At 35.0% G+C, this 21,363-nt stretch overlaps 4 protein-coding genes across 8 annotated transcripts in view; 3 read left to right on the top strand and 1 right to left on the bottom strand.

Moving 5' to 3' along the window:
* LOC145904653 (AP-3 complex subunit delta-1-like) overlaps positions 1-784 on the top strand; it is a 28,871-nt gene extending 28,087 nt beyond the window's left edge. Inside the window, exon 48 of the mRNA XM_082992388.1 lies at positions 21-784. Coding sequence (XP_082848514.1) covers positions 21-110 — 90 coding nt within the window. The 3' untranslated portion in view covers positions 111-784. The remainder of the gene's footprint in view (positions 1-20) is intronic.
* LOC145904669 (kelch-like protein 41) lies at positions 775-4,852 on the bottom strand. 2 transcript variants are annotated; one of them, XM_082992389.1, is made up of 13 exons: positions 4,584-4,852; positions 4,060-4,126; positions 3,868-3,991; positions 3,593-3,746; positions 3,031-3,248; positions 2,710-2,859; positions 2,454-2,541; positions 2,252-2,358; positions 1,913-2,090; positions 1,675-1,791; positions 1,484-1,618; positions 1,295-1,424; positions 775-1,239 (listed from the first exon to the last, which is right to left on the bottom strand). In XM_082992389.1, exons 1-13 carry the CDS (start codon positions 4,630-4,632, stop codon positions 1,128-1,130), a joined length of 1,629 nt encoding a protein of 542 aa, XP_082848515.1. In that variant the 5' UTR covers positions 4,633-4,852; the 3' UTR covers positions 775-1,127. The 2 variants fall into 2 exon arrangements, 1 of the variants encoding a protein (XP_082848515.1); XR_014402724.1 differs by lacking the exon at positions 775-1,239 and having other exon boundaries at positions 1,484-1,599.
* Positions 4,853-6,268: 1,416 nt separating this feature from the next.
* Positions 6,269-21,363, top strand: part of LOC145895856 (kelch-like protein 26) — a 21,877-nt gene continuing 6,782 nt past the window's right edge. Inside the window, exons 1-12 of one of the 4 annotated variants that reach the window (XR_014401630.1) lie at positions 6,282-6,515; positions 6,748-6,871; positions 7,408-7,561; positions 8,046-8,260; positions 8,531-8,674; positions 8,805-8,883; positions 8,947-9,029; positions 9,315-9,495; positions 11,518-11,649; positions 13,596-13,754; positions 13,815-14,560; positions 14,625-14,726. Coding sequence is in view for 3 of the 4 variants with exons in the window: in XM_082984640.1 (XP_082840766.1) it covers positions 6,454-6,515; positions 6,748-6,871; positions 7,408-7,561; positions 8,046-8,260; positions 8,531-8,674; positions 8,805-8,883; positions 8,947-9,029; positions 9,315-9,495; positions 11,518-11,649; positions 13,596-13,754; positions 14,625-14,772; positions 15,092-15,200 (1,590 nt within the window). In the remaining variant the exon portion in view is untranslated. Of the gene's footprint in view, positions 6,516-6,747; positions 6,872-7,407; positions 7,562-8,045; positions 8,261-8,530; positions 8,675-8,804; positions 8,884-8,946; positions 9,030-9,314; positions 9,496-11,517; positions 11,650-13,595; positions 13,755-13,814; positions 14,773-15,091; positions 15,831-21,363 lie in introns of those variants that run through there. The other 3 variants (XM_082984640.1, XM_082984655.1, XM_082984648.1) reach the window with 3 other exon arrangements.
* LOC145912161 (uncharacterized) lies at positions 17,730-20,358 on the top strand. The gene is made up of 9 exons (XM_082999573.1): positions 17,730-17,839; positions 17,968-18,061; positions 18,134-18,242; positions 18,858-19,000; positions 19,054-19,164; positions 19,230-19,379; positions 19,445-19,606; positions 19,761-19,850; positions 19,934-20,358. The coding sequence occupies exons 3-7, from the start codon at positions 18,161-18,163 to the stop codon at positions 19,535-19,537; spliced, it is 579 nt and encodes a 192-aa protein (XP_082855699.1). The 5' UTR covers positions 17,730-17,839; positions 17,968-18,061; positions 18,134-18,160; the 3' UTR covers positions 19,538-19,606; positions 19,761-19,850; positions 19,934-20,358.

The following is a 21,363-nucleotide window of genomic DNA, read 5'->3' as shown; positions in this document are numbered from 1 at the left end:
AAAATTAAAACTATTTGCAGCCGAACGGATTATCTGTTGATGGGAAAAGTGACAACCAAACACTTCTATCAAACATAATGGATGAAGTTAAGGACGTTATCAAAGCATGATTCACCACAAAAAACTAACCTTCAGTTTGTGGTCGGTTGTGGTATTTATCAGCTAAACAACTGCATTTGTTTGGATGAGTGGAGTTATAATCCCTGACCATTTGGTTTACTCAAATAAGTGGAAATTGAGGCTTTAAGGTTAAAAAACTGTGTAGGACCCTGGGAACCCCTTGTGTGATGTCATAAGGTTGTTTGTGACACCATATTAGCAATACTGTGCAATAAGAATGCATTGATTGTTATTTCTGCCAAACAGTAGACGTGTTTGCAATATGTGTTAAAACACCTGTAATTTATGACCAATTAAATTTTTCATTGTTTTGGGGAATGCGGTCTCTTCCTAATACATTTGTCAAATTATGAATTTTTTAATTCATGATATTGCAGTTAAAACATTTTACAACAAAGTAAAAACATTGGCTGAACTTGTTTTAAGATCATTGAGGTATTCTGCTTACTAACATAAAGTTGCTGTTTCAACATTTTGATCGGGAAAGTTTCAAATCTTCTGTATTTCCACGTACCCTTATTTCACTTCTTCTTTCCTGTTGTACCCTAAATGTTATGCTAGTAAAATTTTAGGTGCTTCTGTGGAAACCGTGAGAATTCTTCCTGTAGTATGCTAATGTGTGTGTTTGGTGTATGATTGTGTATTACAGTAGAATTGAGTTGTAGCGCTTGTCATATTTATTATTATTACATCATAGTACCCTGTGTACATACTTATCAACACATTGGTTTAACAAACGGAAATTAAAAACTTAAAAAAAATAGAATCTGGGAAAGAAGAATTAAAAAATGTCCAACCACAAATTACAGTAGGAGCATGATTCCAATTGCAATGTAAAAACATTTCTCTATGTGCTTAAAACAACGATCATACAGACTGTTCAGTTATGTAAGTTTCAGAATGTGATGATAAATTAGATTTTTTGAAATAATTATTAACTGAGCTGTCCCCTTAATTGTTGTTTCACATACAAACATGTATTGCCACACAAAAACACATTAAACCTGCTAGTCGTTCAATGGAAAAATGCGAGCAAAATCATTCAGATTCACTCCAGTAATCACTCTCCACTTGTCTTGTGTCTCATTCAACTCCTTCAATACACTGCCTTCATTGTCACTGAAAAACATAATATATAACTGCCAGGCTAAGATAAAATAAATCAAATACAAACCTTAAAATCACTGCAATAATTCTTCCATCCACAAGACAAGCATCTTTGACTGAATGGCTGTTTTGTATTGTGTTCACCATGCGTCTATGTCCCGTTTTCGCGTTATATTTTATAACGTCTAAACCATCACCTTTTCACATTAAACAACATTGAAAAAACAAAACTGATACAATATTTGAAAATACATACCCTTTTTGAACAAATAAATATTTTGACCATCAGAGACACCATTACTGATAACACCGTCAACATTGTTTGTTACCTTTTCCCATTCTGCTTCCACAACATCACAGCAATACCAATGTCTAAATTCAAACACCAAGCCTGAAAACAAGTGAATTTAAGACCAAACTGAGACGAAAAATGTAACAATACCTCACCTGCTGATGCAACAAGACAAGAATTCAAGTTATACCAGTTCATAGCAAAACAAGTCCATTGTGCAGTGGAAGAATCATAGATGTATGTTGTGTTATAACTTACAGCCACAATCCATGCTATAGAAAATGCAACAGGTTTATTGTTCAATGTTCGAGTAACAATATTGCCAAGTGAATAACACAGGTAAATTTTTTGATTATGTGTTGAAGTAACAAGCTTTTTTCAGAACAAACTTACAATCATCCATCACGGTAGCAGAATAAAGTTTACTGCCTTCAGGTAAAGAAGCCACATCTTCCCAACCATCCTCAGGAGAGTTTAGATTAAATTTAACAACTTTGTTTCCCATGTTGATTCCAAGCAGAAATACGTAACCCTGCATTTTGACAACTGCTTCAAAACATTCAAACTCTCTCTGTTGAAAAGTTTTTTATTTTATTCTTGAATTTACTTTACGCATATATTATTCAAACTAGCCATGGAAAAATTATAAGATGCTTTTATACATTTATTGAGTAATATGTTATCGGTATGTTCCATTCTCCAAAAACTGTTGTCATTGCATCAAGACCTTACTGATGATACTGGTTCCTGGAAGTTGCTTCTTGTGTCATATTTCCTTAACATCCCTTTGGAATTTACAACCAGTAGGCTTGTGGAGGGTTGGATGTACATTGCCATTTCTAAGTGGTTTGTTACACTTATTAAAAATTTGTTTACACTTATTAAAAAAAAATTGAAAAAAACGTTTATGACAAACACATAACAGAAGACGTACTCATTCTTTTCTGATGATCTTCAACAAAACGACCACAAATCCTTTCAACAACATTTTCGTATATTTCATCATGCTTCCTAATTACGCCCTGTCAATACAACAATGTTCCATGTGAAATAATGGCCATAAAATTAACGAACGAAGATTAACCACAAACACAACAATTCAATCATTGGCCAAACAGTTGTCATGCAAGGGTTAATACACACATTTTACAACAAGCTAAATACCATGTGGTAAAATGAAATGCTCCCACCTTTTTCAACACAGAATGTGAAAAAAAAACTTCACTAATTTTCTTTGAGTCCAACAAAGAAAAAAGTTTGGGAAAGTGTTTGTTTCTTTCTTCCTTGTTGTGTTCAACCCATGCTTCAATCAAGCTGTATGCATTTTCCTCATTGGAATCCTATGTTAAAACAGTTCAGCATTTTTTACTACTATCTGGGAAAGTGTGAAGCTTAGTTTGTTACAGAAGATATCCTAAAACATCAGATAAGCCAAAAATTAAATTATGAGTGGTTAAATTAGTTGACTGAACTGCTAAAACATATATCTGATTGCAATGTGTTTCACCCACATTATTGTCTTTGAACAGAACAACTTGTTCTAATTCTTCATAATTCAAATGAAAAAAATCTTCAACTTTGGAAATTTCTAGAAAATGATCTGAAATGTATTTTTCGCTTTGTTTTTTCAATTCACTCGCATTGTACTTGCAAGCAGATCGCCAAATTTTCAAGGAGTTCTCTGGTTTTAGCTCATCGCCAAGAAATTGACAGCAAAACTTCTTTAAACCTGAAATGCAAAATAGCATAAAAAAGTTTTGGGACACCCAAAATAATATGAATATTGCAAAATATTTCGAAGATGTTTTGTTTTCATAAACATGCTTCCCCATTTCATAACCAATTGGTGTTGGTGGTTAAATGAAGGATTCCATGTCCTCTAGCAAACACTCATACTTTGTTTCATACAAAATAAATCAACTGACTACGTTGACAAAAACTTAAAATAGATATCAACATTATGTCCACTATCTCAGAAACTATAATTTCAGGCTGAAAAGTTAGACAAGATATCAAATGAGACAATACTTTGAACTTTGTTTAACAAAGTTTTTTTGCACTATTTAAACTCACAGTGGATCATGAAATATTCAGCTGCAGCCAAAACCTGGTAAGCGTTACTCTCATCCAGTTCAACTTTGCTTGTGTAAATAAAATCCAACACGACCTTCAAAATTTGCGGCGGAACTTCATTAATTGTGATGGAATGTTTGTATTTCTCCTGAAACTAAAACAAATTCACATTTAAATCTTGGCATCCAATAAACAACAAATATTTAGTAAACCGGTATGAATTTACATTCTTAAAAAAAACTAAAAAACATGGATACAAATATTTTTATACTTACATCCACGTTAAACATTTTGTCAAAATATTCTGACATGGAACCGAGAATACATTTATGAGCATTGAAAGTTTCTCCCTCTGCTTCCAAAACAACATCACAGTATTTGCTGTCTGTCAAACGAAACCTGAACGAACAGCAATTTAAGACTGATAACCACACTCAAAATTTCTTGTGCAGAAAAAAACAGCCCACTTGTTTAAAGTTTCAGTAATCTCTTGTGAATGATTGCTATCAAAACACCGGGTTGTTTCTGCCTCAACTGTTAAAACAGGATAAGGTTAAAAGATCTTTTAAGGCAGAAACGCCCATGTAAAGTTTTACAAGTATGGGCCACATTTAAATGTTTTGTGCAAAATCGATGATTGCAGTCATAAAATGCTTATTTGTGAATGAGTTTTTGTAGTGATTTAACAATGGTTGCAGTGGTAAAGTGTTCTTTTTGCAAAATCTTGGATTTAAAAAATATATTCATTTGTAACAGTTGAACGCATTTGGACTCAAAGAGGATTAGAAAAACATTGATATATTTTCTCACTTTATTAGTAATTGTTATTCATCGCCAACTTGGGTTTTGTCATGTACAAGATCAATGTTTAAAAATCATTAAAAAGTTTGTATAAGATCAATCAATGCTTACATCAAGGAGCTTCGAAGGTGTTAGTTGAAAATGTTTACTAAACAAATCTTCTTTAACAATTTTTTTTTTAAATTCTTACCAGAATCGCCGTCATCACTTGTTTCAGCAGCAGATGTTTCACTATCCATCTTGGTATGGGATAAGAATGATAAACTGAAGTATCCAAGGTTCAGATTACCATGGGTTTGTACACAGGTTTCTACTGTTGTTTGTGTTTTTACAAGAAATGTTTCCGTGTAAGTATTGCAATTTACAACAATTATGAAGCAAATAAAATAACCAGAGGCAAAACAAACCACCGAAAATTTGCCAGAAATCACACACAAAACTATGATATCCAATTATTATTCCCTGTGTAAATAAAATGTTTCGCAGTTGTAACTTCCGTTGTCATCAAGGGAAAACACCGGTTCGTCGCGTAGTGATAATTCGGAAATAAAATTTAAAATTCAAATTTTTTTTTAGGTTTGTAGTTAATATCTTAATGACTTTTGTTACAATAGACGGAATTGGAGTTATATTGCGTAGATATCAGCCTCTACTTGTTCAGAAAGCGTTTTAAAGGGAATTAGCTTTGCAACGTTCCCATCGAATGTCGGTTGAGTGTATTTTGCTTGTTCTTGGTTCCTTGAGGGTGCGCAACACTTCGAAAAAAAGTGCCCGACCCGTATACCGTAAGTTAAACATCAGTATTTCCGTATCGTGCATTGAAAGCTTACCATCTAATTCATCAATCAGTAATTTTAGTGCAAAAAATGAAACTTGCCTAGGATGCTAAATAGGCTTGCGCCGGCCCTTAATATGTATTAGTTGATTTAAGACCGGGTTACCGTAAGCGCAGTGTAGTGTTTCGTATTCTGTTTACGTGCTCTGTCGATTTTGTTTTTCCCTTTCCAGTGCTCAAACTCCTTGTGTCCAGTCAAATTACGCTTGGTAAGAATAAAATTTTACATAAATTATTGAAGATTGTGATTCACAATCACTGCATTTTTTTGGCAAACATGCGCAGAAAAAGCGAAGCAAAAAGATAAAAAAGGCAACAACAAAATTTGTATTCACCCGCTTCAGCTAATTGCCCCAAAAAAATTTCCTTTACCTCGGGTGGTGGCGGACCACCACCTGTAATATTTGATTGGCGCTTAAATAAGGCCAACTCTTTCTTTGTGATTTTAAGTTTTTTAGTTGTTCTGATGTTCTAATTTGTCCGAATAGGTTTTTATTAATTTTTTTTGTTATCTCATCCCATGCTTTGTTTTTTTTGTTCGTGTTGTTCATGTCCGTTTTTTTGCTTTGTTTTTCGCCAATAAATTCTTTCATTAACAACACCAAATAGTTCCACTCCGGCGCTTAAGAAAGTAAACAAAACCTTTGACCTTGTTTATGACCCAGCTGTCACCGTTGCGCAGACAACTACAGACGCTACCGTTATGCGGCGCAATTGAGCAAACCGTGATTTTTTTAAAAAAGGGCCAAAAATTGGGCTTAACCCACTTTAGGGGTGGATCGATCAAAACGCGTCATACTGATCCGCGATCAAATTTGATTTATAAATACGGATCTGTGACAACTGATCTGATCCTTGATCGGGGTTTATGAATTCCACCCTAAAACTTCTATGCCAATACTTTTGTTTTCCCTCAGGGAATATCCCGTAGTCATAGAAACTAGATTTCACAGTAGTAGTTGTTATTGTTCACGTTTGTCAAATTGTTGAAGCGACCTTCATCAACATGAATTTATAAATGCAATTACGCACATTACGTCGACGTTAAGCATTACTTTTAGCAGAGCAACCATATTATGAAAAGTTACCAAACCTTTCTGTTAAGTTTCGTCTTGAATGGCCAAATTATCATTCTTTATTTTGATACTGTTTCCCCAATTAATGTCACAGTTTGATAAAATAGCAGGGAAAGCTATCTTGGGTTGATTTAATAATTCTTACCACCATGCGGCGAACAGAAGAAGAAATAAACTTGCACAACCAAAATATAATGGACTTTCTAAACCTGTAAGTTTATCTTTTAGTGTAGGACCAGTTATGAAAGTTTACAGTTGTCATATGTAGGAAAAATCAATACATTGTATGATGTTTAAAATATGCCCATATCTAAGTTCTTCAAAAGTTTAACTGCTTTAAGTCAGTTTATTGCCACTACAACAAGCAGAAAGTGGCATGGTGCAATACATAGATTCTGTTTCTGTAAACACCAGAATTTAACTATTTGCTTGTTTCCTTTCAGTGACAGAAAAGGTTCCAAGCAATTTTGCAACAAAACACTTTGTTCCCATGGAGAAAACTTCCCAATAAATGATGGAATTGTTGCTTCCATGTCTCGATACTTTAAGGGAATGTTAACCACTGAGGTAAACGTTTATTTGTTTAAATGGAGACAGTAGTGCACAGAATGTTTCAACTTGTAAGGTTTCTTCAGTACAACTGGTGATTGAGACTGATCTACAATATTAACTAGACAAACACTTTCAACGTCGATCCCTTTTGTGCACAAAAACCGATACCAAACAACATCAGACAGTGTGTACTGTCTGCAGCTTGTTGGTCATTGTGGCTCATTTGCTTCTACTATTTTTGTTTTATTTTTGGAATTTTTTAGCTGAAAATTATCATAACCCATGTTTGAAAATTCTGTTTTTTGCAGTTTGCATGAAACTCTAGTTACAGAGTTTTCAATCCCAATTTCAAATATGTGATGGTTGATAAATTATTGTCACATGGTAAAGTTTCAGTACACTTTTCATCATAACCTTCAATCACACATTCATGGAAATTAATCTTATTTGTTAATAATTATCAACAAGTTGAACATACAGAAGCATTTCACTACATTTACTGGGTTTCTTGTGTTTGGTTTAAGGTTTTTTAAATTCTAGTTTTTGTGCAGATGAAAGAAAAATATGATGAGAAAATAAATCTTGACACAATTCCACCTAAAAGACTGGAAAGTGTATTGGATTATATTTACACTGGTGATATTGAATTAACAGAAGACAATGTGTTGGAAGTGTTGGAAGATGCTAATTACATGCAAATGGATGGTAGGCATTGTTTAACCATATGTTACTTTTATCGTTTGTATGTTTGTTTCTCAAATTACAAGGTTTTTGTCTTGAGTTGACAATTTTTAGTTACTACAAGGTTTTTCGCATGTTTGAGAGCTGCAGACAGGGTGTACACACTGTTTCCAACAGCTGTTGTGTGTGGTACTGTGCAAGCTTTTACATGGATTCATACTTTGTGGTACCTTCCTGTCAACGTCGATCCATTGGGTACCAAAACTAGGGACCAAAACAAGAGAGACAAACCACAACGGAGCGCACTATGGCCAAACGACTGCTTGGAATCCGATAGTGCTACCAACTCGGGTTAAATGCAATTGATATATGTGGAAAAAATGCCATAATGTGTACCATGTTTGCAGCTCTTCATGCTTATTATGGCTTTTTTGCACATATGTTTTCATATAAGATGTTGATGTTTTAAAAAATAAACCTAAATGATTACTTTACAAAAAACCTGTAGATTTGAAGACGTTCTGTGGTCGCTACATTCTTCACATGGTTACAACTGATAGTTGCGTGAAACTAGGAGCTTATGCTACTCGATACAATCTTGCTGATGTGGAAAAGAAACTAAACCAAATGATTGTTGATAACATTGCAACAGTTGTACAACATGATGATTTCATGCAACTTGATGTTTGTAATATGTCTGCAATCATCAAACAGAGGGGAAAGGTGTTATTACCTTTTGATTGCTTTAATCTTTCAGTTACAGTTTTCTCATTGTAATTAATCTAAAATTATTGAAAATGCAGCAGCATTAATGGTACTAGTCAATGTATATAAACAGTTAAACACGATAAATAAAACTGTAATTCAAAATAAGGAAAACTAATTAATTGTAATATGTTCAAGAGTTACAGGTTTTAAATATTCCCAACTAACCCACAGTTTTTGTGACAGTATTAGAAAAAAAGTCGTTCTGAAAACTCCATGTTTTTGTAGAATTGTGAGGAAGTTGTTTTCAGTGGAATTGTGAAGTGGGTTAATTATAATCCTCATCAACGTGAAGAATTGTTTGTGAATCTTTTCTCCCAACTTGATCTTTCATTGATGACATCTGAATTTCTTGTACAAGTTTCCAAGGATGTGAGTCTGTAGTTCACGAATGCTTTAAGAAAATGTTCGGACTTTTTTGCACAAATTACACAAAATGATCTGCTTGTTCATGTTTCAAAACCTGAATTTGCAAAATATAATGTTGAATTTTCTTTTTTAGAATCTTGTGAAAAATAACTTGGTGTGTGCCAATATGCTCATTGATGGATTAACCAGAATAGTAAAGAAATGTTTACCTTGTAAGTTGTGCAAATTAACTTTCACTTATATTTAAACACTAAAATGATATTCGTTCAATAAAGTATTTCTTGTAATCGGGGGTAAGTATTCAAAAGAAGATTGTATCAGTTATGATGTCATCACCAAACAATTAAAACACATGCAGGTAAGCTGTAACTACCATGGTCTGTATTTATGAGTAATGTGATAACAATAAAATGAAAAATTAAATGTTAAAGATGTATCCCAACCAATTTTACAAAGATTTAATCCAGATGTTTTTTGTTAATATATATTGACTTGATTTCTGAAAATGTGCAAAGATTGTTATTAATATGCTGTAAAAGCTTGTTTGTAAAAAAACGAAATTAATTTCAAACCTCATTTTTAAGTTGACTTACACTTGGAAAGAAGTACAAACGTAGAAATAAATTTGTGGTAATATGAACAGAAACTCAACCCTGGTCGATCTGGTTTGACATCAACAAGATATGAGCAAAAGGTTTATGTCATGGGAGGTGGTGATGGTTGTGGAAACAAATGTCAAGTTTTGGATTTAGATGAAAATACTTGGAGTGAAATGCCTGATATGTTGGAAAAAAGGAAATATTGTAGATCGGCATTTGTCAAAGGTAAAAAGAGGGTTATTTACATTCATTTTGTTTGCAAGTGATAATACTGAATAAACTGATTATGAAAAGATATGATTAGCCCCGGTTGCAATTTAACAAGTCACAAGAACTTTGTTATTCCAAATTGCCGATATTAAGCTAATTTATGTTTTACCGTGGCATAAAAAATTTGATGCAAATCACAAAATATTTTGTGGTGACATTCTACAAATGTTTTTTCACCCTGTTCAATATATTATGCCATCTGCTAGCACTGTAAATTTGCAATAAAATTTATTACTATGTTATTGTGGTTTTCTTTCTACCATCACTTGAATTATGATGTCACACAATTATTTCACAAAGGTTCAATTATTACATCACTGTGATTATTGTGCCCCAAGCGCAATTGATTGGTGAAACCACATTTTTTAGGGCTGCGAAACATTATGGATAGTTTTCGGATCACACTAGAAAGTTTTTGTGAATCCCTGGTATAGGAATCAGGCATAATAGATATAAGATAAATAATTTGTGATTGAAATTGGCCAAGTTATTACTAAGCTGTTGATTTACAAACTCTTTTTTTATCAAACACCCTTCAAAAATATTTATGTTCTATTCCTATTTTATATTTGGGTGGAGTTTTGCGCTTTTTCACCAGGCCCCCTTTCTGTTACATTAACATCTACTTATAGTTACATTGCAACATTAATTGACCAACTATATTACGTTATAATGATGTAACAGTCAGTTCACCAATGGTTTTTTGGTGTTACAGATTCTTTCGAAACATCATGTTACGAAAATAATTTTACAGGTTTACAGTTGGGGCGATATTCATGTTACCACAAAATGTTAGGCTTAAAACAAATGTCGTTGAACTATTCGGATAATCACCAAATTCGGATAAACTTATAATCCTGACCAATTTAAAAGAGTTCTACTGTACCATCATTGCTATAAATTATGTGTTAAAATTCAAAATAGGATTTAATTTTGTCAACTACAACTTTGGATAATTTTAACTCACTAGACACGGGGGTTGCGACGAAGCAGTTAAATAATGTAAGATCACCACCAGTGGCGGTTCTAGGGGGGTGTTTGGGTGTCAGAACACCCCCCTCATGATTGTGTTATATTATTACGCAACGCAGGAGCGAACACTTTGGGCCTGTGTTCGTCTCCGCAACTTCTTTGTTTACCAGTCGCGACCCCCGCGTTCACGCCGCGATGACCGCTTTCGAAACAATTATTTGCTGTGCCGTTGATACTCGAAAACTGTTTTTAAACTAATTACTCCTGCAGCAGTTTCAATACAACAACTACAAAAGTTATGTTGTTTGTTGTCACAACACAAAGAAATCAACATAAATTACATGAAAAATGGCTTTAAACAACTATATTAATTTTTACCGATTTTTACGCATATATTTATCCACGACCGCGGAAATATCGATTTTCTTGTGTATATTGATAAGTGCAAGGCCACTTTAACGTTCCTGCCCCATCGTACTTCGCAGATAGTCTTTAATATGCGAAGATTAGAAAATGACCGTTCCGCAGAAGCAGTTGTTACTGGAAGCGTCCAGAATATCTAAAACGTCCGTCGTCACGGTGGCCACGAAGAGAAAAACAATGTGCACCGCATAACCAGATGGCTGACACAACGGTTGCCAAACATTCGCGGCGTAGTTTATGCATTTCGTTCGAACGAACCCCCATCTGCTGAACAACATCACCACGACTTGACGTGAACGCATTTACAAAATCCTTTCCTTTATCCATTAAGAAAATGTGAAAAAACTCCTGACTGTGTTTTACGAACATGCTTAGAGCTTTGCAAATTTCTTGTGCTGTTACGCCATATGGAAGTTTGACTAATTTGCCTAATTTACAATCATGCACGGTACTATGAGCAAATATCATACAAAACTGACAATCACCACCATCATATCCAGACACATTTCCATCATTAAGTTACAGATACTGCTCACTAAAGTATGTGTGATGTCTTTATTACAATGTTCCATCTGTCTACAGGTTTTATTTATGTAACTGGTGGGAGGTACATTAAATCAAGTTGTGAAAAACTTGACATCACCAACAAAAAGTGGGAGAGGATGAGGAATATGTTGCATGGGAGATCGTACCATGCTACTGTTGTTTGTAATGGTGAGTGGGGTGGGTTGGGATTTAACCAACTGAAGAATGGAAGCTTCACAAAAATAACAACGTTTTTAAGTTTCTCTGTAAACTTGAAGATTTATTGAGTTCTAGAATCACAAACTTAACATTGCTTTAAATTGATGGAGTAGACTGCTTATATCTATAGAAATGCATTACAGTACATTTCATCTGCTAAGAACAATGTTAGAAGTTTGTCAATAAAAAAATTGTAATCCTTTAAAAAAAATCAAAAATCAAATGTAAAATAATTTGGTTTTGTAACGGCAAGTACCAAGTCAAGCCATTCTACAACGCTTGCTGCAATCATTTTCCCAAACCCGGCAATAACGTGACGCCCGTCTCCTCAACATGCCTCCCTTAGGAATTATGAATCTGACGCTCTTCTGGTGGAGAACAACAAATATACACCTTTTGTTTAAAAAAGATTGTATTTTCTGACGTTTCGCCTGTACGTACGACTAGGCTTCTTCAGAGAATAAAACAAACACAGTAGCGAAGCGAACCAACAGAAAATTATTATATTAATTCGCTACCGAATATTTTAAATCGGAACGATGGAAAAGTACTTTCGCCCGTGTTCCGCAATTTCGCCCGTAACAATTCGTGACTTTTGTTTCCCATGTTTGGCCGTTTGACCCATGATCGATGTTGTCCATTGAATTATGTCCCGCTGTGTTTTAGCTGTTACGCCCTTTTGTTTTTTCGTCGCTCAATTTCTTTGCCCTGTGGGTTCGCTTCGCTACTGTGTTTGTTTTATTCTCTGAAGAAGCCAGAAAATACAATCTTTTTTAAACAAAAGGTGCATATTTGTTGTTCTCCACCAGAAGAGCGTCAGATTCATAATTCATTATGATACCTGGTGGTCAAAGCATATTTTCAGTTTTCATGCCTCCCTTAGGTGGCAAGAAACCGTCGGTTTTCATGGGAAATATGCTAGCTCTGCTAGGCGACCACCAGACTTGTTTTCTTTTTGAGCACTTGTTCTTGCAGCACCGCTTTAACAGTTCCTGGAGATTTTCTTGTTTATGAAGGTGACAGCATCGCCAAGATTTTGCCTTTTTTACGGGATACCCTGCAACAAATTTTGCAGCAGCCGATGTCATGTCACAATAACCTTCGGGCGTCCGCCCCTTCCCCATTGAAACCCAGCTCATATGTATTTGTTCGTCGCGACGTTCACCGACCTCCACTGACCAGGTCATAAGAGTAGTAGGTTTTACAAGCGGTAGACGAAACGTCCACCCGGCCCATGTTAAACTGCCAGTTCTGGTTGTGGTACCTCCAGCGAGAGGAAGGCCACGGCGCAACTTACGACCTGTGCAACGTTTTTAAAGTGTGACACTTGCTCGCTTCAGAAGGGCCTTGGGGGAACTGCAGTGTTCGCCTGTGCATCGAAGCGTGCCATTGCCTTCTTGTGTAGCGGTTGCCGATTTATATATGTGTGTTTCGCGCAACGCCCTCAAAAAAGCATCAACCGCTGTATGCTAATGCATTAGGATAGAACGTAATTATTTTTTCAGTATTAATATTTTAAATTCTTTTCAAAGCCACAATTTCCCACTTAGTTACAAAATGACCTCTTCTGGAAAAAAAATTGCCCTATATTAGTATATTGTCCCATATATTGAAAACTTTAAAATGCCGTTACCGCAGAAATACAAAACCAAATTGCTTACATAAGCGAAATCAATTTTTCATAATAAAATCTGCTGACTTAAATCCGAGGATTGATGCTTCATTACATATACAAACCCAAATTATTTTACATTTCTATTTTGATGTTTTTCGTTCAACCCCGCAATTTGAGGGAGTTAAAAAAAACTTTTGTGAACAACCCTCGTGCATATACTAAACATTTCTTTGCATTCTACTACGACTTCGGGTAAAAACCCACAGTACTCACATATTTACCCGTATTTGTCTTCTTCAAGATTTGCTTTACTGCATTGGAGGTTATGGGAGCTACAAACGTTTAGATTCATGTGAATGTTATGATGCTGAGGTTGATGAATGGAAAGAAATCCCTTCTCTCAATGAAGCAAGGATTGATGTGGCTTGTGCTGTGTTGGATGGATACATCTATGTCATCGGTAATAACTTCACTAGTCAATGTGCATAAAAGAATAATATTGCAATTAAATATTTTGTAGGTTGACATGCTATATGTATAAATTCGGAAAAATTACAATTCGACGTAATAAGGTTTACAGGCTTCGCAGTCAAGCTGGATCTGCCACTTGCGTTGTCTGATTACGATGGTGGAGATCCTCTACTTATGTGAAAGACGCCTGGCAAGTTGTGCGATTGCGCATCACTCTACCTTTGCCACAATATACCCCGTGAAACCAGTGAGCTCCTGTAGCTCAGTCAGTAGAGGATTAGACCTGGTTAGCCCAGGGTCGTGAGTTCACCGGGAGCTTGATTTTTCTGATCTCGCTACGACTTGTCGCGAAAATTGGCTGTTCCAGCTCGGCTGCAATGCCTGGGCTGCCAAGCCTGTGAACCTCATGATAAAAATACGACAGCTGAGATCGCCAAATATAAAGGGCCTGCGCAGTGGGGCGATCCTGCCTTGATATGCGAAAGCATGGTAATAGTTTTGCGTCGACCAGATAAGGATTTTATTTCAAATTAAAAGAAAAAACTTTCGGGTTGAATTTTGTATCACATTGTTTTGCTGTCAGTATACGAAGCTCTAAACAACGGTTTTAAATTCTATGCATTTTATAAAAGGAATCCTAACTAGGAAGAAGTATTCGTTTTTTAATTGTTTCAGAAACATCCGTTTGCCATAGATTTTTGTTATTTTTTCTCATATTTGGTCATTTCTGTGTCTCATGATAGTTTTGTGGTTGGATTTCCTCTTTGATTTGTCTCATAGTTTGTTGTTCACCAAGTGGCGCCATTGGTAAACATAACATTGAAAATAACAGTTAAATATCCTTTCTTTGTCCCCACAGGAGGTGTAGACAACAATGTCAAACCCTTGTCAACAGTTGAACGATACAAACCTGGAGATGACAAATGGGAATATGTTGCATCACTCCAAACTGCTCGTTGTGGTCACTCTGCTTGTATTTTACTAAACAAGATATTTGCTATAGGGGGGTAAGCAATAATTTATCTAATTATTGATAATTTTTTAAATTTTATCGATTCAACAGTACCAGTTGAAAGTTTCCATTGTAGAAATGTTGACTGAAAAGTGCAGTGGATAGAAATCCGGTTACCTCATGACATGGCATGATATTTAGTTTAAAGCGACGATTTTTATTAGACTCAAACTGTTTACATAGTTTTGCAGGTTATGTGTCCATTATAGATATATTATTGTTGTGAAAAAACAACTATTTGTAGTAAATTTACTTTTGCATTGAGTTTGTAAACATCATGTTTATAAATATCAGCAATGTTTATGTTGTGACAGTGAAGGAGCATTGACATCGGTTGAAGTTTACGATCCAACTTGTGATGTTTGGACGAAGTGTTTTGATCTTCAGAAGAAATTTTCCTACGGTTCCGCTGTTGCTTTGTGACTCCCATGAAGTCCAGTGGGATCACAAAATACCACATTTTCAACACAGTTTGTGACTCCAAAGCCCCACTGTAGTTGTAACATTCAGTTTCATTGTTTACATATTCTTTCCTGAAATCACGTGGTAAATAATAAGTGTTTGTTTACGTAAGCTGAAAACAAACGTTTGTAATGAGATTTATGTGATTGTAAATTTTTATGTTTAAGTTGGATTTATTTGAGTCAGCCGATCAATTAAGTTTAAATTTATATTCCTTTGAATAGCTTTGATAACATTTCTTCAAATTTCTTTTTTGCAAATTACTTCGCTTTGTTTTGATTTGAAACGTAGTTTGAATATATGTAACCAAAAAATAATAATGTATTTTGTGTACTAATAACAACAATTCACAAAGTTGCGTAATTGTAATGAAATCAGTTGTCATAGCAAGGTTTCGAGATTCGGTTTGGGGCATTATTCTGATTTTATTTGTTGCAATTTGAATATTTTGTGTCACGATGAGGTTTAAATTCACGACGTTGAGCAACCTGCTTATACAGCAGCGTGTATGATAGGCGACATAACCTGCATATACAGATAATCAACACTTAATATAAAAACAACAAATAAAGTTGTGTCATGTGACCATCAGCCGCTTTGCAATCTTATTGTTTTCGGTTAATTCTGGCTTTGGATGATGCTGATTTATGAACGAAACCACGAGCAAGACCGGTTGCAAAATGTTGTGGAACTGTGAACTTTGACCTCTCCCGACTTTGAGCACAACATGTTATCACTGAGTGGCGCTATATCCCTGTGCGTAGGTTGACGGCATTGGTCAAGCTCTCGACCAAGAAGAAAACCTGGGGCTCACAGTGAAACGGTTAAAATGATTGCGTCACGAACTTAGCTGTCAACTCCCAATTATAATTGGGTTTTCGGTGTTCAGGGGGTTACAGTTACCTGTGTACTAATCACGTGCAGATACACCGATGAGACAAATCTGTTTTTTTATCATGGAGTCAAAATTCTAGGGTATTTATGTGATAAGATTCGTTGTTTGATGTTGGGTACGTTGGTTGATATGATGACACCGATTCGTTCATCACACGTATGAAAAAGTCGTTTTCTTTGACCAGAATTGTCGTTTCTCGAACATTCGCATGCCACGTGCTCTCTACATGCTGTGAAATCGTTGTTCCCGTGGACTTCTGGTAGTTGATGACGTCATGTTGATGTTAAACATTTCGTTTTAAAAACCGCTGAAAAAACGAAGAACATTTTGAACCAACGTAAACAAGTTGCCGAACGCTTCTGTGTGATTTCTTTATTACCGAGATGTTCATTATTTATTCATCACTTACAATAATTTGGCAATCCTGCACCCATAAACTTGACATGAGTATTTTATTGAAACAGGTTTTGAAAGTAAGTCGGCACATCGTTCCGATGGTTGTAAAAGACTTGCCGGTAGGCTTTATTGAAACCCGTGGATTTATTGAAATGTTTTAGAAACCTTTCCCCAAATGTTCAAAACTTCAGGTTTTTAAGCACGCCACCTGTTGATAACACGTATTGTTGCGTCATAATAATTGATGCATAAAAACAATGGTACATTTAGAAAAAGGCAAATGTAAGGATAGACAACGTTTTAATCGCTTCATGTGAGAAACACATTTTGAAATCTAATCGTCACGGTCTGCTAATGTTACGTGCACTGCATGTTAATGCTGCTGATCTACCTTCGATTTTATCTTGACCTTACTATGATTCACATAAAATTTGTACAGTTTTAAAAATCTGACAGTCACATGTTTTCCTGTGGCAATACACCGACAAAAACATATCAAGTCAGGCGCAATACAAATAACAAATTAGGACGTCACTGACACTGTCAAGCAGAGAAATTCCATTCCTCATCACAGTTTATGCGTTGGACGTGGAATCTGAATAAAAACTATAAATAAAGGAAACAAAAAAACGCATCTTTGTTCTTCATAAATGTTTCGAAAAAAGCACATCATTTTTTTTGTTCAAGGTGGGATGTTTAAAAAATGTCGGGGTGGTTTATAAACAACCACTCCATAATTTATTTAAATGAAGAGACCGGGCATTAGGATTTCCATGTCAATACTTTTGTTTTCCCCCAGGGAATTCCCAGGTTATCACACTTACACCTCCTCCGAAAGTCAGACGCATAACTGACGCAAACCTGGTTTGTGCGGTCACAATGGGTTTCGTCATGCGTCGGTTAGCGTCGTGCGTCAGTGCTTCCATAGGATTACTATTTCTCAAAAAAGCTGTGCACATGTAGCAGAAAGCATGCTGTGCGACGCCACAGGTTTCCTTTTGGACTTGTTGGTTATAACTGTTTGTTCAGATTCTTTTGCAGATTTAACTGATTTTGTACTAGAAACATGTTTTTTTTGTGGAAAAAGTTTGAGTAGAAAACACAATTATTGACGTTAGTAAGTCTCGGTGATTTAAACATTGCGTGGCAATATCGAGGTGATTGCTAATTTCTGAAGGTGTTACTGATACACGGTAGGTTGTACAGGTGTGCTGTAACCCTTATTTAAATTGTGTAATGTTTCTTTAGCAGCTATGATCGAATATCAATTTCCGTGATTGATTTTACAAATTCAAATACTGTGGTAAAGGTAGGTTAATTTGAAATATTACCCATTTTTTAAAAGTAAACATCATTGACTAAGTCCAAAATGATAGCTTGTTTCCTCTAAAAAACTGAAGATAATAAATTGCTCACAATTTTGCTTTTCTTTGACAGTGGTATGAGTCCAATTAGGATGCAAAAAATACATTACTCAATTTTGAAAAATCACTTGATCTAACCTTGAAGCCGTCTTCAATTAAATCATACGGTGAGTTAAATTCTACTTTCTGTTTGAAACTCCACCTCACACTGTTTTTGTCAATGAGTTTCATTTTTAAAGATTCATGTAACAGCTCTGTGCACTGGAATGATGCTGGCATTCCATGTATTATTACCCAGTCCAAGTGCTTCGAATCACTTTGGCATTTTAAGAGGCGTAATATTTGTCAGTATGTGATAACTATCTGTGATGTTTTGGTTTTTCTGAGGTTAAAAAGTATGGTAATATATATGTATACCTGTTGTCATTGGTTATTTACAGTTGCCAAAAAGTTGCATACAAAGTATACTCTCGAAAAGGCAAGTAAAGAAATAAGAAAAACTCTTGATGTCCAAAGTACAGGTGTTTCACAGGGAGCAAGATGTTTTGTGAACATTGTAAAGAACAAGTTTACACCAGACACTAATTTGAGTAAAATGGTGAGTAGATGGTTTAACACAAAACTTTGAGCATATTTACAAATTTTACCCAAATACATCAGAACCAGCACAGAAGAAAAATGATCAAAATTTGCAGGTTGTTGTTGACTAGTTCAGTTCATATGTCAAAAGATTTTCATACTAAATTCAGCCAATGTTGTAGTGGGTATGTTCAATGGAACAAGCAAAGAATTTAGTTCAGAAATTTGAAATTTCCACAATGACCAAGTTCATTGCATTGCGAAAGAGATCATTTGGTATAAAGAAAGCAGTAAAGTATTTTTTAATTTAGTTTCCTTTTCAGGGCAGTAGGACAGTTTTCCGGTGCAAATTAATTTATAACCCATGTTGTTGTATGTTTGCAGATATATCAAAAATTCGTTTGAATAAGGACAAGAGCAACTGCACCCCTTACATCATTTTACAAACTCTGGTCTTGGAATGTCAGCATTCAAAGGATCGTAACAAAATAAAAAACGAAAGACGTCGAGCTGCAATTCCTATACAAGTATATATGTGACTTTATGTTGAAAAAGGTTAAACAATGCTCTCCCTTTTCAGTTACAAGATAACCCAAATCCTTGCAGAAAGCGTTTGTGTATTCAAGGGACGAAAAAAAATTGCAAGGCGAATATTGTAATTCAGAAAATTATAAAGTTCCCACAGTTTGAGGTATTTTTTGACTTGTTGGAAGTAAATTGCTTTATTTTATTGTTATTTTGACGACAAATGTTTAGTTGGTCTCAAAATGTAAATCCAAACTGAAAAAGACGAGTGTTGTCATAAAAGATTTGCTGCAAAACAATGACAAGCGCTTAATAAAGGAACAAACTGGCAGTGTTTGCTTCCCCAAAGAGGACGACCATATATATCATGTTTTAGAGGAAGTGGGTTTTCTATGAAAAACAAGTTATGTATAACTGAAGTCTGAAAATATATCTTTTTTGTTAAGGCTGCAGGATTTCTTCAACCTGTTGATCAAAGATTATTTGCCAGAATTGATCAATTGGTTACAGAAGGTGTAGGCAGTATTGAAGAGAAATGAATTCTGAGAAGCCTAAAACATTATGTCACCCATGAACTTTTCAAAAATGATACACCACAGAAAGCAAAGGTACGTGAGAAAAATGAATGTTCTGATGCGGATTTTATAGATAGAGTGGAGATTACAGATCATATTAGGGGCTTTAAACCTTCCACGGAAATTTAAAAAAATGGCCCTCATTCAATTTCTTTGTTGGAGTTGAAATATATTATAATATTTGCAGATTTCTCACTCCAGCATTAAGGAAGCAAGCTGTGTAAAAGTTTGTGCGCATGGGAAAAGCATCACTGGATTGAGTTACGTGGAAGCAAGGGTATGTTATTTTGAAAATAAAAATGTTAATTTTGAAGTAATTGATTTTTGATGTGGAGTCTAACAAAATGTGTTTGATTACAGAAAAATACAACAGTTTCAGAAATAGTGACAGTAATACCTGACCATCTACACAACACCAACTAAAAATAACTTTGTGTATTGATCAGTCCCCTGTTTTAGATGTTCATGACATTTTTCAAGGTATTGTTGCTGTAATGGCGTATCACTGTGTTTTAAATTATGAATACAGCCAGCATGCAAAAAAATAATGCAATTTCTGCAAGTGTACTTGTTTAAGTTAGATGTGGAAAAAATACACTCTGTGATAGTCTGCTAGAGTTGGCACTGTTGTTAAAGTGTACTCAGTGAAACTGTTTTCATGTCATTTGCTGTGACACTTACTAATGGTACCAGTGTATAATGTTCAAGTTCCAGTGTTCTTTTCTATTCCATTCTTGCCACTTTTTTATTGCAGTTTCTTTCATTGTTCAAGTGACTGTTCTTTCCATTCCAAATACACTTTTTTTATTATTGTGCAATGCTTTGTGTGATTGGGAAAAAGTGTTTTTGCCCAATATCAGATACCCAAAAAAATGGGGTTTCTGCACATTGGAACCCAACGAAACAAGGTAAAATAGTTAGTACCCAATTTAGGTGAAACGATAATCTACCAAACAAACTAGGGTAGTGACAACCCAATAAAGTTTTATGGGTTTCTGCACATTACTTCCCAAACTTTTGGGTAGCCACTTCCCAACCTTTTTCACAGTGTATGCACTTTAACTTTAACATTTTTAAAAATGAAACGAAACAAATTTTATTTTGGAGACCTGGCAATAAAAAAAATGTTTCATGAAAACACATTCCACACATTCCAAGACTTCTCGCCTGCAAAACACGTACACCAGTTTTACCACCAAACTTGTTAATCATATGTTAACTACAGCAATTTTTATCAAAACTATCCCTTTTGAATTTATTATCAACAACTTTTTACTTCATAAAAATTATATCATACTACAAAGAAATATTACCCAACTCACCCGCTTAGCGAAGTATAAAATAGAAATTATATGTAAGCACTGACGCATGACGCTAACCGACGCATGCCAAAACCCATTGTGACCGCACAAACAAGGTTTGCGTCAGTTATGCGTCTGACTTTCGGAGGAGGTGTAAGTGTGATAACCGAATTCCCATAATGATGGAAATCATATTTCATAATAGTTGATTGTTAATGTTTATGTTTGTTTAATCATTAAAGCGACCTTCATCAACATGGATTTATCAATTCTATTACATTATATTAACGTTAAGCATTACTTTGGTAGAGCAACCATATAATAAAAAGTTGCCAAATCTTTCTGTAAAGTTTTGTTTTGAATGCCCAAATTATCATTCGTTATTTTGATGCCTTTTCCTTAATTAATGTCACAGTTTGATAAAACAGCAGGAAAAGCTATCTTGGGTTGATTTAATAGTTCTTACCACCATGCGGCGAACAGAGAAAG

This window comes from Ascidia mentula, chromosome 1, assembly GCF_947561715.1.
Source record: "Ascidia mentula chromosome 1, kaAscMent1.1, whole genome shotgun sequence".
NCBI lineage: Eukaryota > Metazoa > Chordata > Ascidiacea > Phlebobranchia > Ascidiidae > Ascidia > Ascidia mentula.
The sequence above is the reverse complement of the archived record's forward strand: the minus strand, read 5'-3'. Positions and strand labels throughout refer to the sequence as shown.

Coding starts and splice junctions, on each gene's coding strand:
- LOC145904669 (XM_082992389.1), bottom strand. CDS start 4,632: ATGGATAGTGAAACATCTGCTGCTGAAACAAGTGATGACGGCGATTCT. Junction 3,747..3,867: donor ACAAAATGTTTAACGTGGAT/GTAAGTATAAAA, acceptor AATTTGTTTTAG/TTTCAGGAGAAATACAAACA. Junction 1,240..1,294: donor ATTATTGCAGTGATTTTAAG/GTTTGTATTTGA, acceptor TATGTTTTTCAG/TGACAATGAAGGCAGTGTAT.
- LOC145912161 (XM_082999573.1), top strand. CDS start 18,161: ATGATGCTGGCATTCCATGTATTATTACCCAGTCCAAGTGCTTCGAAT. Junction 19,165..19,229: donor TAAAGTTCCCACAGTTTGAG/GTATTTTTTGAC, acceptor ACAAATGTTTAG/TTGGTCTCAAAATGTAAATC. Junction 19,380..19,444: donor TATATCATGTTTTAGAGGAA/GTGGGTTTTCTA, acceptor TTTTTTGTTAAG/GCTGCAGGATTTCTTCAACC.